The 17,884-nt window shown below is 43.5% G+C and overlaps 1 protein-coding gene across 4 annotated transcripts in view; it reads left to right on the top strand.

Annotated features, from left to right (window-relative positions):
* fgfr2 (fibroblast growth factor receptor 2) overlaps positions 1-2,485 on the top strand; it is a 38,438-nt gene extending 35,953 nt beyond the window's left edge. For all 4 annotated transcript variants that reach the window (XM_068568695.1, XM_068568693.1, XM_068568694.1 and 1 more), the window contains exon 18: positions 552-2,485. In XM_068568695.1, the coding sequence (XP_068424796.1) occupies positions 552-716 (165 nt within the window). In that variant the 3' untranslated portion in view covers positions 717-2,485. The remainder of the gene's footprint in view (positions 1-551) is intronic.
* The last annotated feature ends 15,399 nt before the right edge of the window (positions 2,486-17,884 follow it).

Below are 17,884 nucleotides of genomic sequence, written 5' to 3'. Positions count from 1 at the left end.
TCTGTCAGCTTCTTGATTTTTTTTCTAGCCATCTTTCAGTGTTTATGTTGGATGTTTCACATGTCAGATTTGTTTGGACTGAACTGATGTGGAGGGATGCCGTAAAGTTTCCTGGTCTCCTCGCATCCTTTTCCCCCAACCACCCCGCCACATTAAACCACCTGGTAGTGGACCAAAACCCAGACTCGGCCGACCCTGCTGTCTTCATGCTCCCACATTTAATTTACTCCCTATTATTCATGCAAATATTTTCATACAGTATCCAGTTTAGGATTATTTCTTCTGATCCGTTTCATAAACCCTTCCAGGGTGATTTGGCATGGTTTAAATAAATATCATGATGAAGGTGATACTCTCTCACACTCCTCTGGAAAGTCCCTGGCCTTGCTGACTGGGTTTCAGCACTATTTTTATGTTCACTGCTTTTGCTCTCGGTCTTTTGCCTCTCCTCTTGCCTCCAAAGCGTCTTTTCCTTTTTGAAAGATAGGCGCTTGTGTCCGAGTGTAAATGATCTCACCCAAGCCTCTCCTTTCCTGTGTCTGTGTCTCCAGGAGTACTTGGACCTGTGCGCCCCGGCAGAACAGTATTCTCCCAGCTTCCCCGACACTCGCAGCTCCTGCTCCTCCGGTGACGACTCTGTGTTTTCCCACGACCCCTTACCGGACGAGCCCTGCCTCCCCAAGTACCAGCACATCAACGGCAACGTGAAAACATGAGCCCCCAGCCAACCCCTCTCTGCCCCAGCTGGACTCGCCCCGGTCTTACCCCGCCACGTCCCGAAACACACGTAGCACAGGTCCTCCCAGCCACCCCCATCACTCCTCTGGCTCCCGGTGGACTAATGGACCCAGATGGGACAGGGTTGGTAGCAGCGCTACTGTCACACACTCATACTGCCATGCACACACACACACACACTACACACTACTACTCTGTGCTCACGCGAGGTCTTACAGGAGAGGACAGGGACCCTTCAGAAACTGTTTTTTTGTTGTTGTACTGACTGAATGAATTGACGTTCCCACGGGACCCTCCTCCTCCTCCTCCTCCTCCTCCTCTTCCAACTCTGCCTTCATAAAAACACAGACTTTTGAGTTTTGGTTCTCATGTTATAGGTTTCCTTTTTGTTGTTGTTACAATCGACAACGTTACTCATTGGGTGATCCCATTCCAGCGGCTGGCATTCCAAGACTGTTATTTGCTCCTGGAGGAATGTATGGACCGATGTGGACTCAAAAAAACACACACACACACACACAAGGAACTAGAAGAGGAAGACAAATAGGAAAAGGACTGAGCTTCAACTAACAAACCCGAGGAATAGAAGAAGAGCACATATAGAAATTGCTCTTCTGTTTATTTTGTAATATTGATGCATTTCTTTTTCAGTTCTCTTGATAAAACCTTCCCAATTATTCTGGAGAGAAAGAAAATACACAGTATATTGTATAGTGCTGGGTATATTTGTAAATATATTCAAAAATGTATAAATATATATTATATATTTACAATGAATTATTTTTTGTATGGACTCCGAAATAACCCCAACCCTCTCCACCATATTTTGAGTCTGAGGCAGGTATTCTAACAGGTTATGTGTCCTTTATTTCTCTTCACACACAAACTCACACACACAGACATGGATACACACTTTAATGTACACAAACACCTGTTTTACTCTCACTCAGTAACACAGTTGAGTATTGGCTTTCAGGGACTGAGGTAGCATGTTAATTTATTGACTTATGTTTTTTTTTTTTTTTTAAATGAATCAAAAAAGTCTGGAGGAAAAAAAAAAGAACAAAAACAACATGGCAGAAATGATGGCATTAATGATGCTGATAATACACAAATAATTCATTAAATTTATGGTAATTTAAAATGATCTTTCAGCAGTAACAGAAAAAAAAGCTATTTTTAGTGGGGTTGAAAGATCCAGGTTTTGTAAGTTTTATATATATGAATGTGAATATTAAGTTAAATTTAAAACAACTGTACATTTTATAGTCAGCTAATACCTTTCTTATGTAGCTGTTGATGACATTTTTATCCAGTCATTTTACTCTTTCTAAACTTGGCTTTAGGAAACAAGATTGATTCCTGGATATTTATATATGATTGACAGAAAAGGTTTTTGGAAATGCCGATTAGCAATCCGCTCCCTCGCTTAGACAAAACATAGACTCCAAATTGACTTGACAGAATTGAAAGCTGAAAAACAAAGTATTAAATCATTCAAGTGTTTTTTGTCTTTTTCTACTGGACCAACTTTAAGATGTTGTTTTGCAAGTGTTCACGCCACATTTGCGAAATAAAAGATGAAAAAATTAGATTATTGTCGTAATCTCTGATTTTTTTCGGTGTGTTCAGTTTTTGGAGTGAGTTAGCGAGTGGCAGTGAATGGCAGAGATAATCAAAAGATAAAGCTCACTTTGTTTGTCTAAGCTGGAAGAATGTGTTATCATTAAAGTACACATTCCTCTGAGCTACATTTATTTTTCTTTGTGTCTGGGCAGAGATGATTTTGCTGACATTACTAAGTACATACTTTTTCTGAGAAAGTATTTTTTGGTATGCTCTGATTCTTTACTTTGGGAGAAAAACTGGAGGATTGTTGGGGCTCACAACGCCTTTTATTCCGTATCTCAGACTAGTTTACTCTTATATGACTGATACCTTTTTACCTAAAAACACTCACACTCAAGTTTTTCATACAGGCCAAGGCTTTATGAAAAACTGCCAAGCAAAGCAGAAACGCAGAATAAATGGGATCAGTTTAGATCCTGAATGCATGCTCCTGGCCAAAGCCATTTTGTTAATGAACGGAGAACGCGTCATTGTCATGATAGTGTGTCTCTGTGTCCAGATCTGTCAGACTTTGATCAGACAAAGAGTCTTTGTTAGACTAATAGGTGCTCTGATTAGTTGATTGATTTCCCTTCTTTCTCTTAACCGAACAGAATCAATTCAACATATAGGGCAGTTGATTTATCCGATTTGATGTAAGTTAATCAAAGTTGATCGATGGGCAAAGACAATTGATCGTGGCAGCCGTGGACGTGGACGTATGCAGTAAAGGGGGATTGCTTATCAACTATGTAGCAAGAATGTTCCCCGAACACGACGGAGAGTCGCCCAAAAGAGTGCTGCGGCTACGACGCATTTTGTAGCTAGCATCACACGGCGAAAATTGCAGTAAGTGTGCTCCGTGGCAAACAGATGTTTTTAATACTTTAAGGTTTTCTCCAGCCAGATAATCTTGACAAGTAAACACAGCTTTTATGGTTTTAGGTGCATGAATACAATCAGCAAAAAAAGGTTAATGTTAGGCAATAAACAAGCTACTCCATGGTCGCATTGATCTTGAAGGTATTTGGTCAGAAACAAATGATCTGCATAACATTTTGAGGTATCACCAAAGTTATTGCAACTCATTCTGTGGGAAACGTGGATGTCCACATGAAATTTCTTGGCAATCCGTCCAACAGATGTCATGACATCCGGGAACCAGGAAAGTCAAAATGTTGTGGCAGTGTATGAGGTTGATGAGGAGATAGAGCTAAGTGAGACATTTCACATGCTGGTGACGCTAGATTAAAACATCAGGGGATCCACAGAGTAAACAGGGTTCATGCTCTGGGCACCAAGAATGTTTGTACAATAAATCCAATATAGTTTTGGGATATTTAAATTTGGACCATAGTGGTGGACAAACCAACAGACAAGCCAACAATAAATAAACTGAAGATGACAGATTGCTGTGAAATATTAGCTGAAAGGATAATACTTTGGAAGGCAAACATTTATGCTTGTCGAATATACACCCAACCCAGTAGGAAAGAGAGCCACAACAGTTCTTGTCAAAGAGTAAGTGAAATAAGAATATAAATAGAAAATGCCTTTAACATAAAACTTGATTCCTTCTATTACCATGTTTGAACTTGTTCTGAACCCCACGCCCCCCTTTTGCCTTTTGGCAGCGGAGATTACATATGGCATAATTCATTTAGCCCATTTTTCAACACGCATTGCCCATAAAGAAGCCCCCCCCTCACACACACACACACACACACACACACACACACACACACACACACACACACACACACACACACACACACACACACACTTAAGTCTTCCTCCAATAGACGTGTCCCCTCATGTCTCCGGAACCAAAAGAAGGGATTGGAGGGAAAAGTCAGTCAGAAAATTCCATAGTGTTTGGGGGGTGAGATGAGGCGTGGGTGTGTGTGTGTGTGCTTGTGTGTGTGTGTGTGTGTGTGTGTGTGGGAGGGAGGGAGGGATGGGGGCATAAAGCATCTACAGCCCTGGAGGATTGGAAAAAAAGAGTGGCAGGATAAACCACAGCACCAAACACCGTCATTAAAGGGGAGCGCGGAGAGAAAGGCAGCCGGATATCCACACTGGCTATTGCACACTTTTATCAGAACACTTGTCTATTGTGCTGTCGTCCGGTGGCTGGCACACACACACACACACACACACACACGCACGTACACACGCAGAGGGAAGCAGGGAGCTTGGAGGGGGAAACTCCTGGGAGACCAAATAGAGGATTAGTTTGTTCCATCTTGACTAAATGCCCTCTGAGCTGCCATTGCTTTTATGTGAGACAAATACACTTTATCTGACATTAGTAGTGTGATGCAACGGATCGTAATGCTGGCTCCTTCAAGAGGCACATCATCAGTTCTGTTATTGATAATGATGTAAAGGTAAATAAATAGACCGGTTACCTCTGACCTCAGTCATGAGTCAGTCACCATTTGAAGCCAACTAACAGCCTTCATTTTTGGTGTTCATGTTACATGTTTTTTTTTCATTTCGTATGAATTTAGATCATGAACATTGAAATTGCCCGATAAAGTCGACTTCTTTATATGCCGCACAGCTCTCTCATCGATTAAACACGCATCATTAAATGTGTGATTACACACGTCCTTGCGTAGTTCCGCCTAACTTTTAACTGCCAAAATAAAAAACGAATGTTGCAGCGCAGGTTTGCTTTCATACATTTGCGGCAATGTGAATGCAGTTTGATGTTGTTTTGCCCGCCACACAAATGCCCTCCCGAGGACAGATGGAGCGGTGACCCGTCTTACAAACACGACCCACCACGCTCAGTCAAAGCTCTCAATGACTTTTTCATTTGGAGGGGTTTTTACTCCACGGTTTCCCTAATGCCCTCAAGATTAACCCGGTGACCCTCAAATATTAGCTTTCCCTGAATTGAAGGAGACGGGTTAGTAGCTGGAGGACACCAGACCAACACTATTTGTTCAGTACCGTTTGTATTGAATCGAATGTGACGGGACAGATATCTGCCTTTTTGCTTCAGAAATGTTCGTCAGAGGCTCGAGGGACATCTGGACAGACTTATGGCCTGCTAGGGTAGCCTGACATTTTTGGCTGGGAAAGGCAATTTTCATTCTGATCCTGCTGTTTCTTTCTGTCCTTCCTAGTCCTCCACTGCGTCCTTGGTCCTAGCCCTGTCCTCCCTCGCCTAGCCATCTGGTGGGGCCTGGTGTGTTTGCACAAGGCTTGGTCCTCTGGAATGTCAACACAAAGCTTTGTGTGAAGCCAGAGGAGACCACATCCACTGGAGATAAGACCCCACCAACCCAGGGAGAGGAGGAGGGGTCAGGGGGTGGGAGGCTGGCGGAGGGGTAGTTAGAGGGTGACTTAAAGTTTAACAAAGCTGCCAAGTGACCGATATACCCGCGGCTTAATCCTGCATGGACTGCTTTCCCCTCCCCAAACTCCAGCTCTGCCTAACAGGGAACAGAAGACCTCATTGCTGTGTGAAGACATCTACCTCCCCATGTTAATCGTATTATTTGATTTCCCGCTTTTGAAGCAGATATTTGTCTCAACTCTTTACCATTGACCAATGGGGTGAGAGCATGTATCCGTCAAGGCAGCGCTCCTCAACCTACCATTTGCATTGACTAGCAGATAATGAATGGTTCATCGCCAGGTCAGTGCTCATGAGAGGGAGGGGTCTACTTGTGTTTGATTAAGGGCTTGCAAGGCACCGTGTCTGGTTCTGCATGGACGCATAAACAAGTTGAGTGTGTGTTTGTGCGTGGGACTGTTGCAACGATGTGTGTGGTTTGCTGCCCCCTGGGATCCTCTAAACATTTGCTAATGGCGCAATTGTGTCTGAGCAATTGTAATTCACTCCCAGTTAGTTTATATGCTGACTTTGCTATGTCTGAGCGTCTGAGGTTACAGCTCTTGGAGTGTAATCAGTGGAAAACAACGAGCTGACGCTAAATTGTTCAGAGGGAGATAGCAGGGTAGAAGTGCCAGAAATCAAGAACTAACATCTTTAAAAAGAGGTTTAGACTGGTTTTTGTTTGTCGACCAGGCAGGAGACAGGGAGTAAAGTGCCCCACTTAGTAGTCTTTAGTCAGATTTAAGGAGGTTAAATATTGCACACACTAGGAAATAGAGCTGGTGTGGATCTATGCACACATTATTTCAAGTTACACTCTATAACTGGTGAGGTTTTTTAACATTGGGCTAACGTGGCATGTTTTACAGCTCTGGGTGTGTTCTATAAACCAGCTTAGTCATAATGTTCCCTGCCCAGTTATGCCAATCACAACACTCACCCCGTCGGTCAGCCCTAATCCCCCCGCGTCTTGTCTCGCAGCGATGATGTCACTGGTGACATCGAAGGCCATAAACCCTGACGCATGTTAATGGTGTCCTGCCAAGGTGGCAAACAAGGTTTTCCAATGGCAAGAAGTGTTTTTTATGCGCCGCACAAACAAAATGCCTCATTTCGTATAGATTTATTTAGGCTCACAACCGAGTGTGTGACTGAAGCAAAGATGTGTTTTATATGGAAACCAAGCTCAAAAGAGCTTATGAAAAGAGAAATATGGGTAAACACCCAAAACGCAGTCTCATATTAGTATTTTGTTTGGTCTCAGCATTGATATTGTTGACCCTTTTGTGCTTTGCAGATAAGACAATGCCACCAAAAAAGAAAAGACATATCTGACATTTTTTCACCACGCACGTAGCTATCAAGAAGCCAGGTTGTTTGTTAGCTAGCTAGTAGTAGGCTAACTACCCACACATTATTTTGAAATGCATTCAGGAAACTCAGAAATCCAGTGACTATGCAGTGCAGGTTGGACCAGCTGGACCAGCAGGGCGTCAGGTGAGATCCTACTCATGGCATTTTGCTAAGAATTATCTTGCATTAGCGCTGAATTGAAGGACATTTGGGGAATCTGACCTTATGTCAGTGTTGCACCCTTAAAACGAACTGTCCACAAACACGTCCTTCTTCGGTTTGCAACTTTCATTAAAACAAGTCACAGGTTGAACTTTAGAAAACAAACTGGTTTTGCACAGGTTTTGGTCTCCAGCCTGCATAATGCACGTCTTCCTGCTCTAATTAGTGACGAGAGAGAGAGAGAGAGAGAGAGAGAGAGAGAGAGAGAGAGAGAGAGAGAGAGAGAGAGAGAGAGAGAGAGAGAGAGCGCTCTCTTCTCCAGGGTGAGGACAATACTGTCTTCCCTTCAGTCAGGATGTGTGCAGGTCATCAATGTTCTCAAACATTGGAATAACAACTTGTGAATGAACTTAAACACACATTTACAGTAAAATATTAGAAATGGACACAGTTGTATTAAATCAGTAAAAAAAAATGAAATAACATGTTTATGAACGCTATACCAGCACGTTTGGATTGTGAATTATGTAATGTTAAATAGAAAACAAAGCTGTGCCGTAAAATCTAACACTATCACCTAAATGTTCTAAATGGCTCACAAAATGAATGCATATACCTAACCCTACTCATAAGGTCTACGTTTATTAATTAAGGCATTATTTTGAAATGCGTTCAGGAAACTCCAGTGCAGATGTCGTGCGGGTTGAGGAAGCAGCAGCAACAGTCAGTTTGAGCGACAAGGAAGTGCAGCAGAGTCCTGGCACGGGGAGAGAACAATACCAGCCTGATCCCAAATTCATCCAAGTGCAGCTCAAGACGTTACGTTTGCTCTGGACAAGATTGATCTGAAAGATCTAGGCCAAGAGTTAATTTCTGTGAATGATAGACGAAGGTATCTTTTTGGTGTATTTAAATAAGACATCAAAAGAAAAGTAAATACAATTCGCTAATAATTGCATAAAGAAGGAAAGCACTTTATGTATAGCATATTAACATATTAAGTGCTGCAGAATAGATTTATTTGACATCTTTTAATTTAGTTAGTCTTTTTTCACTCCACAACTGGGAAAAGTTATATATATATATATATATATATATATATATATATATATATATATATATATATATATATATATATATATATATATATATATATAATGTATTTAACTATTTATTATTAGCATTTATTTGGTGCAGAATACTGTTTTGTATTTAAACTAAGGTTGCATTACTGTTATTATGTTTAAATCAGTTCCAGGTTACACAAATGCTAATATATTTTTTAATAAAGTTGGCCTGTTCGACGTAATATGAACTACGTTTACATGGCGGGGGTCTCTACCAACTCTAAGACCAAACCCACGCCCTTGCCTTCCACATTTTGTAACACACAGCTTTCCATTACAAATCTGTACTCGCCACAATCAACGACCAAGACACACACATGAAGTCACTTGAGTTAATTTATCAGACTTTAGAAAGCTCACTCAGAGCCACAGAGATGATTATATAGCTGTTTTCACAGGATAATTAAAAAAACATGTTTGTTAAAGTCAGGATTTCTATTCATATGTTCGTGGTTTTATAATGAGGTCATTTCTGTATACCTTAAAGACAAAAAGATGATTTCATCTCATGTTAGAAGAGTTTTATTTATTGTGTTTCATTTATTTATATTTTTTATTTTGGTGACAACTTTGTTTGAAGGGACACCTGACAAAGTCAGAGGCACAGCGGAGAGTCAGCTTATTTACATGATCATATTTCTTCGAATTATGGTACTTTGGACTCAATTATAAACGTGTTGGGCAGTTGGTGGGGGGCCGGGGGTATTAGCAAACAACTGAATCAGAGGGCAAGTTAGGAGACAATATGCTTGTTTTCCCTCTCCCAGGTTTGGGTGAACTGAAAGCAGTATATTCCTGGCAGGAGGACAGAGAGGTGACAGTAAGGAGTCTGTTGCCTCTTCTGGCCTCCGTGTCAGGAGACAGACTGGATGGAGATATATGGCATTGTACACACGGACAGTTAACCACTCCAGCACTGTTACTGTCATGAGTAAACACAGGCCCAGGCCAATAAAAAAAGAAAATGCTTGTAAAAAAAAAAAAAAAAAAAAGTGCCCATAAATGATGTATAATTGAAACTGTGCAGGAGGGCAGTTAGTCAGCGCTATGGCACCCAGGAGTCCACACACATACACACTGGGGAAGAAGAGCAGGAGGAGGAAGATCAGGACGTGGAAAAAGGGAGGTTAATATTATCTTGGTCACCAAAAGGGAACGCGGAAGAGAGAATTGACAAATGCTTCTTTAGTTAGGTGTTATTCACACTTAAATATTTAAGTCCTGGTCATTCTAAATATGTTGAATAATTTACCCGGTCATGTTCAACAACGCGATGTTCTGCCAACATTTTGAGGCTGAAGCGAAGCTTCAAGAACTGGATCAAATGTTCCCAACCGGGAGTGAAAGTTTATGCATACTCTGCCGCAAAGGTTGGCGCCTATCATCGGTCAGGTGGTATGTTTTCACAACCTGAATGACGAACAATCGCCTTGACAATGCCATGGTGACAGGCGGGATATAAATCACACGAGAAATAAATCACCAGCGGGACCCTCCTCCCCCCGTTTTCACCTGCATCACTCTTTCCAGCTAACAAGAAGCTCACTGTTTCTCTGAATGCCAACACAGCTCATTTCCCTTCTCCCCTCCCTCTACTCAATTTGTCAATTTCAAATATGCTTTCAACGTTTTGTTGGTTCTTTCTCTGCCTGTGTTTGCGTCTCCCACCCTCCCACTCTTTTTTTTTTTCTTCCCCTGGTCAATCAACCCCTCCCTCTCACCCGTCTCTGACTTGAATGTCTGTGATTGTGTGCTGCTGAAAGTTTGGGGGCAGGTGAAGGGAAACGTCTCTCTCTCGTTCTCATTCTGTACAGTGAAGGAGGTCGTTAAATAAAAGTGTGCAGTGAGTGACGTGCCTCTATACCGGCCTGCCTTCAGAGAAACAACAAGAGCCCGCTCTGTCCTGCCCAGGCAAGATGGGATAATTATAGCTCCCGACTTAATCACCTACCTCAAAGCCTTTTGCTTCTCCAGCGTCTTGCCTCTGTGCCTCTCTATCCCTTTTTAGATTTGCCCACCACCTGCCTATAGTAAAGCATTGCAACATCAGGGGTTGTTACTTTCTTTTCATTCGTGTACAATGATGGGTGTTGGCTGAGTGTTGCGGTTGAGGTAGTTTGTGCATGCACAGCGAGGGGCAAGCGGTTCAAGGTGTGCTGCAGGCTTAAGCTCACACACACACACACACACACACACACACACACACTGTGCGTGTTGGGTTCACTCGCAGGTTAGCATCCATCCTCTAGCCTTGACACATTTGTCCATTTCTCACATTTTCCAGGAAAGAGTTTGGGTTCTCAACTGGGTTTAAGTCCTGACTTAATAGCGTGCTGATCAATAGCACATTGCTGCTGCGCTTTTACCTCCTCTGCACACTAAACATGTCCATATTCTGCATGTATACATGGTCTGTAAACTGATTGAAGTCAGGTATTCTCCATCTGTCCCGTTTGGTCGGTTGAACCTCAGCCCATTTCTGCTGTGAATACACTCCCTCCTGGGCTCCATGAGGCGGCTGCCCCCCTGGCTGAGCAGTGAGAGGGATGGGGGGAGCAAAGGAGAGCGGGCCCCTGAAAAGGTGCTTTGTGCTGGTTTAGAAGAGCCTGAGGCTTTAGCCTGTCAGAGGTTGTGGTTCTAGGCCTGCAGCCAGGCCTTCAGACCCTCTCGCTGGCAGAGACTGAACTACCATCTGGAGTGACGGGGCCTTCCTGAACGGCTCCGTGAGCTGCACAGAGCCAGGCTGGGCTGAGCATGCTCCGTCCAGGCTGAGGCGCGCTACAGAGGGCTGCAAAAATAAACCATTGAAATTCCTTGGCTCTGAAACCTTAACTGCTAAGGATCATTCCCATGGGAGAGCAGCAGAGTGGTCTCACACTGAGCAGCAGAGGACAGGACAACGCTACTCTGCCGTCGTAACCTTACTGCACGGACCTCTGAATGTGACCTGCTTGTTGCTGATTCTAATGGATAATGATAATGATGCTTGAATTGCACCAAGGAATCCGCTCAGGTTGCATTTGGCTGGCCACGGTATAGAAGGCCTTGACAATTGATGAAAAGAAAGAGTGGGAAGAAAAAGAAGAGCATTTGGTGTTAGATGAGTCACTATCATCAAAAGTGATTTATTATGTTTAGAGAGAGTCTGTGCCCTGGCTGTCATCAGCAGAGGCAAGTGGGAATGATCAGCGCACTACATGGTGCTGCAAACACAATTAAGTAGAGCGGCAGAGACAGGCAGACTCCTGACTCACCCAGTTCTTTAAGGGGGTTTGTTTACGATTCGGCTCTAGACCTATAGAAGTGGAGTGTGTATGCACGTCTGGAGACAGGGTGAGAAGTGAATAGCAGAGGGAGCTGCCAGGCAGTCGGACTCATATAGACTCAGATCTGGTCTGTGGAGTGCATATACTGTCGAGCTCAGTGCTGCGTTTCAGCCACACTGCCACACATGAGTTGAAATCAAAGTTTTCCCTCTCAACTGGAAAGCGAGATAGTTCATGGTACATTTAGTATGAGGTAGAAAAATGTGAACCATATTGTGTCGGGCGTTTCAGCAGGGCAGGTTTCTGTTCTCCCCCATCCCCCAACTCCTGCAGCAGAGTAAAATTCCTCTGCCTTTCTGGGGCTGGCCCAAGCCAAGCAAATTATGATCCGAAATCTTTTCATATGGACCTCTGTCACGCAAAAAAACACCACTAAGCCCCATCTCTAGCTCTCCTTTGGCTGGAACGGGCCCTGTTTTCTCCAATTCCTCAGAGCAAAGCCATTATATTGAATCCTGGAGGCCTCTCCCTAATCGAAAGGGAGAGAACACAAACAAAAGAGCAGAAGCCCAGACCCTGCAGAGACCACTTCAGAGAGTTTGATGCAGGGCAACAAAACAAGCAAGTCACAGCGATTGGCGGGGACAATAATAGTCCAATGATTGATCAACATATCCAAAAACTCATCATCTCCCCTCTGAGGCTTTGGAGTCGAGTCACAAACCTCCCACCAATCACAGCTGGAACCATCATGGGGTTCAAGAAATGTATCCTCTCATCCTTTGGTCGCTCATACAAGCAATTAATTAAAGGAAAATGACAGTTTCTTTTTTAACCAGGTCGTTGTTTTTTGTAGTTATAACCATCACTACTATAAAAATGAATTTTGTTGTGCACGACAAGTCAATTACAGAGCAAAAAACACCAGCAGTGAGAAGATCAGATAGTGGATAGCCAAGTGTATTTGGAAGAGAATACTAAGTTGGACAGGAAAATGTAACTGTACATTGTAAGTATCCATCAGAGTTTGGGAGATTCTCGCGGGAACTTACAAGGTGAGGAATCAGACCAATTATCTCAACGTTAAACCACTTTTATCCTTTAAAGCAAAATTAAGGAGAAAAAAGAGACACTCGTCCTCCTCAACGCCGCGGCTTTTCTATTTATTCTCCCCATATGCAGCCGAGTGCCCCCCAGCTTTCACCTCTAAAGTTCAGCCTGGTGTGAACCACTCAAATGGCCCTGTTGTTTACAGTAGTGTTAAGTGCGTGCCCCTCCAGGATCAGTCGGAGCCATAATCCCCTCTTCATTCCCACTGAGGCCCAGAGTGTGTGTAAGTGGACATGGGTGATGGCAGACAACGAACGGCTCACCAGCCCACCCATTCGAGCCAGGGCCGCAGCTTCAAACACACGGAAAAGCACACACGTGAACGCACGCATTCATTCTCTTTCAAACACACACACACACACACACGCGCACACACACGATGAGAGAGCACAAGCCCAAATAATAGAGAACGAAAGAGAGAAAATGAGAAAGGTTTTCGTCCCCGTGCCCCCATGATATTACCCCCTTCCCTTCGCTTTTATGTCATCTCACCTTGTAAAAAGGCTTTATGGTCTTCCCAGGCCTCATGGCTTCGAGTGTGGTGAGGTGGATTGTCGAAGCTTTAGAACTCCTCCAGGAACAGCACTTAGTGCGAGTGACAGGAGAGTATCTCCAGAGAGCTTTAGCTTGCAAACCGGGAAACTCTTTAATCTGACTTCCTCTCCAATGACTGATTTGTCTTTTTCTTCTTCTTCTTTTTTTTTTTTTTTTACTCTTTCTCAGCATACACTTACAGAATCAAAGTAAAAGAATGCAAAGTAGAGCTATCGGATCATAGAGTCCAAAAAGATACATGATACACTTTCTCCATCATCAACATCCCATTAAAACTGACCAATGACCTCCAAAAAAAGAAAGGACTACTTTAGGTTATTAGCACAGTGGGGAAGGCAGCAGTCTTATGGATGAGAGTGACTTCCCCTGTGGCTCTGAAGTGGTTTACACTCGCTCTGCAGGTCACACAACACAGGACACCATGTGCTACCGCAGCCATTTATATGACGTGCTATATAACATAACTATTAGAAGGAAAATGTAATGGGAAATCCACATGACAGAAAGGAGGAAAAAAAGAAAGGAGGGGCCTTAGTCGTATGTTAACCTAATCAGGTGTTACCCATTAGCCCTGAGGTCTCATATCAGCAACGGGAACTTCTTTATACATCCATCTCCTCTCCTCTCCTCCCCACACACACACTTCCTATCTTCCGGTCCCTACGCAGGTCTGCCTGTATAATGTCCACACAGGCAACGTGGGGCCTCTCCGAGGTGTTCAACAGCTATGCTCTAAATCATGCAATTAGTGCTCAGTCGGGGGATTTATACTTTTCTGGAAACAGCACGTCTTTAGCTTATACATGGCCGTGGGGAGACGACCCTTTAACAGGAATGCAACCATAAAAACACTCTGAAAATCTGATTTCATGTCGCATCACACGCATTACGCCGATTCTCAGCACAAATAAACAAGCTAAATTAATTTACTGAACAGTGAACCATGACTCCATTACTTACACTGCCTTTCCCGACATGAATGTGGTCAGAAAAGTTAAGTGTGGAAATCCATTGCACATCATGGACATCTATATACACATTCAAAAACCAGATAAACAATGGACAACACAAACACACGCTCTCCCGGCTCATCACAGAGGTCCTGGTGTGAGAATGCTCCGAAGATTTGAATGTGTACAGCAAAAGAGCTGACCACAAATTGCTGACAGTGTCCAGTTGTCGGCCGTACCTCCAGTCCAAAACCCAAACCAGGAAACATGCATCCCACGGAAAATGCCGCAAGAGAATCCATTTCCTGAATGGCAAACACACACACACACACACACGCACACGCACGCGCGCACACACAATTAATAACTCCCACTTGTTGTCCTCATCCACACATAGACATGTGAACTAATTCACAGTGCAGACCCACAGAGGGAGAGACAGAGACCCTTTGTGAGGCCTGTCACACGAACACGTTTCAACCCAATTTAATCATCATAATGATCCTCATCTATCACAGTTGAGGTAAATATGAGTTTGTGTTGGGGATGAATCACGTCTGATGAATTGAATCCATTTATAATTGGGCAGGCGTCCTGAAGATGAGCGACGAGCTAAAGACGTTCCCCAGATTTGATTTCCCATTAGCTTGTTGAAGTGAATAGGGGCAGTCACAAAAACCCACAGAAAGTACTAGAATAGTGTACTTCATGTAAAAGTACTTGTGTAAAAAATGTCCCTCATTAAAAATACAAAGTAGGTTAGTTAAAATGCATCATGACATATGATGATAGTGTTGAAATAAAGAACACATTTAAAGTAGATTGTTGTAAATGTAAATGTATACACAAGTGGAATGACTGGAAGAGGCAAGACCATTCTGATCAAATGTATTATGATATTGATATACAACTGCCTTCCTCAGTGCAGAAGAAATAACAAGAAAAGAGAAAAAAAACTGAATTGAACAAAACGTATATAATGAAGACGAGGACCTGAACCTTCAACAGTAGAATAAAAACCTCACCAAAGCACACACCGTGGAGGTCTATAAAGCAATACAAACTCCAGAGTGGCTTCAGTAGATGATTTAACTGAGTTCAGCAGTGTTGTTGCACTGGTCTGAGCGACACCGTGACGTCTACTGTTTATTCTTGAAGCGTAAACCAGTCCACCGGGCCTCTCTGTCCCAGTAGGACCAATCCATCTGGCAGAGGGTCCTCCTCGCCTCCCTCATGGTTCCTCAGTGAACGCAGAATTCACAATTGGCTTATCGAGCAGTATTTAGCACATTAGCAATTAGCATACGCTTGACAAACATCGTGGGTGTGCTCAGCAGGTGGTGCATGTAAGTCTGTAATGAAATAAGACAAAGATAGAAAATTGTTTTAACCAAGCAGAGGTACAATAATGCTGATTATAACCCATATGCGATCTTGTTATTGTCGAAAAATTGTACTTGTGGTACCGGATGGATTTAGATTTAACTAGGGTAATGATGCAACTGGAAATGTAACAAAGTACAACACTTGGAATAAATAGTTTGCTAAAAGAAATATTCAAAAAGTAGGTTGTCAAAAACACAATTCTTCATTGAAATGGAAATCTTTATATGTGCGTGTGATATATGATGCTCTGTCTCTCCTTTTCCATCCCACCCTCTGTGTGTGTGTGTGTGTGTGTGTGTGTGTGTGTGTGTGTGTGTGTGTGTGTGTGTGTGTGTGTGTGTGTGTGTGTGTGTGTGTGTGTGTGTGTGTGTGTGTGTCTATGGTTTCCTGTGTGGCAGACTCTCCAGGTTGTGCTCAAGGAGAAAATTTACGATGGAGGATGTTTGGTCTTCCTCTAGCTCCAGGGCAGGAAAAGTAAAAGCAATAAAAGACACCAGCATGTTGTGTTTCAACAGCGCAACTAGTAATGCAACGACTGTATGCACACACAGACCCACACACGTGCATGCAGTGAACCACAAAGTCGAGGACAAAGGCTGATTGACTCAGACGTGCGATGAGGGAGGAGGAGAGAGAATACTGCACAGTACGGACAGAGGTGAGGCAGAGAGAGGTATGAGGAGTCTATGTATTTCTTGGCGCTGTATTCACACCCTGTTACATTCCTTCCATGAAAGAATGCAAAGAGCATAAAGGCAATTAAATGTAGAGGTTGTCTAACAGGCTGGCCAATTTACTGTGCTATAATTTACTACCTTGTTAATTATCTGGCTGCATTACTATACACCATTTAGACCAAAATTGGGACTCATGTGTGCTTGAGTGCGGTTTTAGCAATGTCTGAAAGAGTTATTGTGCAAAATGGCTTGTTTTCCATTGGTCAGATAGGCATTCCTCTTTAAGGCGTCAGGTTGTTGGTTCTTCCACTGGTTGCCAGTTCGAGGACCAGTTGGAGAAATAAACTGCTGCGCAACACCGACGAGATGCAACCAAACGTCAGCGTTGTCAAGGTGCGTGCGAATTCTCATTTGTGAGTGTGAATAGATGGCTCTAATGTTGTCTGACGGGTGAAAGTGTGAGGCGTATACGTGTGTGCAAACATTTATCACCCTGTTGCCCAAACTTTGACGAGGTAATGCTTGCACACCGAACACATCGTTGCTTTCAGCAAGAAGCCAACTGGACGGGCTCCAGTGAAAATAGCATGAAGGACGAGATGGTAATCTATTTACCCCATTTTCCCCATTCTTGAAGCGCTTGGGCTCACCTAAGTGGGGAGAAGCCATGAAGCACTTTCTCAAAGCTGATAGCAAAACCATACTTGCAATTTACGAGCCGCTGTCGTTGGGGCGCTGCTTTCTGGCAGGTATCGATCTAAAACCGGCCGATCGCATTGAGGAACGCTGACCTGCACTGAAACAAAACATTTGTGGGCGAGGGAATGACAATTTGAGCCCAGGAAAGCTGCTGAAATCCTTTAATGGGACTTCTGGAACCACTGGTAAACCCCTGTTCACCCCACCTCCCTCTTCCCACACGGCAGATATCTCCACACTGTGGCATACAGTAAAATTATGGCCTAATTAAGGCCGGGGGAGAGGGGAGGGGGAGCTGGCGGTTAGGTTTCAGGGTCTAACTGCTGCTGCACTTGGCGTGATGCTATCTGCTCATGGCTCAGGGGAGCACAGAACATGTAGAAGCTATGGGTGCAGACAGCTTGGTGCCACGGGGCCCGGAACCAGTAATGGGCCTAGTGGTGGTTAATGAGCGGGATTACACACAAATGGGAGCCCGTGGTGTGGGGCCACGTCCCCGTGCCTCTTCTGCAGAGCTCACGGAAGATCACTCTGGGATTATTTTTACATGATGCAGCAATCGGCACTCAAGATGCACAATCTCTTTCTTATTGAAGTATTATAATTGTTCTAACACTGTAATTCATGGAGTATTTTGCGTTGCGTGACATGACGAGTCTCAAACTGCGTGGGTAGTGCTGTGGCATCTTCTTCTTTGGGAGGTTTTATCCTCTTTTCTTGTTATTGCTGCGTAAACATAACAAATCCCTTCCTACTCACCGGACGAAGCTCTGAGAAGCAAAACGGACACCGTCAAACTTCCACGGAAAGAGTAAAGCTTGAGTCGCAGCTGTGCAACATAAATTGGTCATTGAATTGCAAAATTGACATCTATTTATATGAAAATAATTTGCGTGCCAAA

The sequence above is a fragment of the Clinocottus analis genome, unplaced genomic scaffold (genome assembly GCF_023055335.1).
Source record: "Clinocottus analis isolate CAN_PGR_092001 unplaced genomic scaffold, fCliAna1.0.p SCAF_8, whole genome shotgun sequence".
NCBI lineage: Eukaryota > Metazoa > Chordata > Actinopteri > Perciformes > Cottidae > Clinocottus > Clinocottus analis.
The sequence above is the reverse complement of the archived record's forward strand: the minus strand, read 5'-3'. Positions and strand labels throughout refer to the sequence as shown.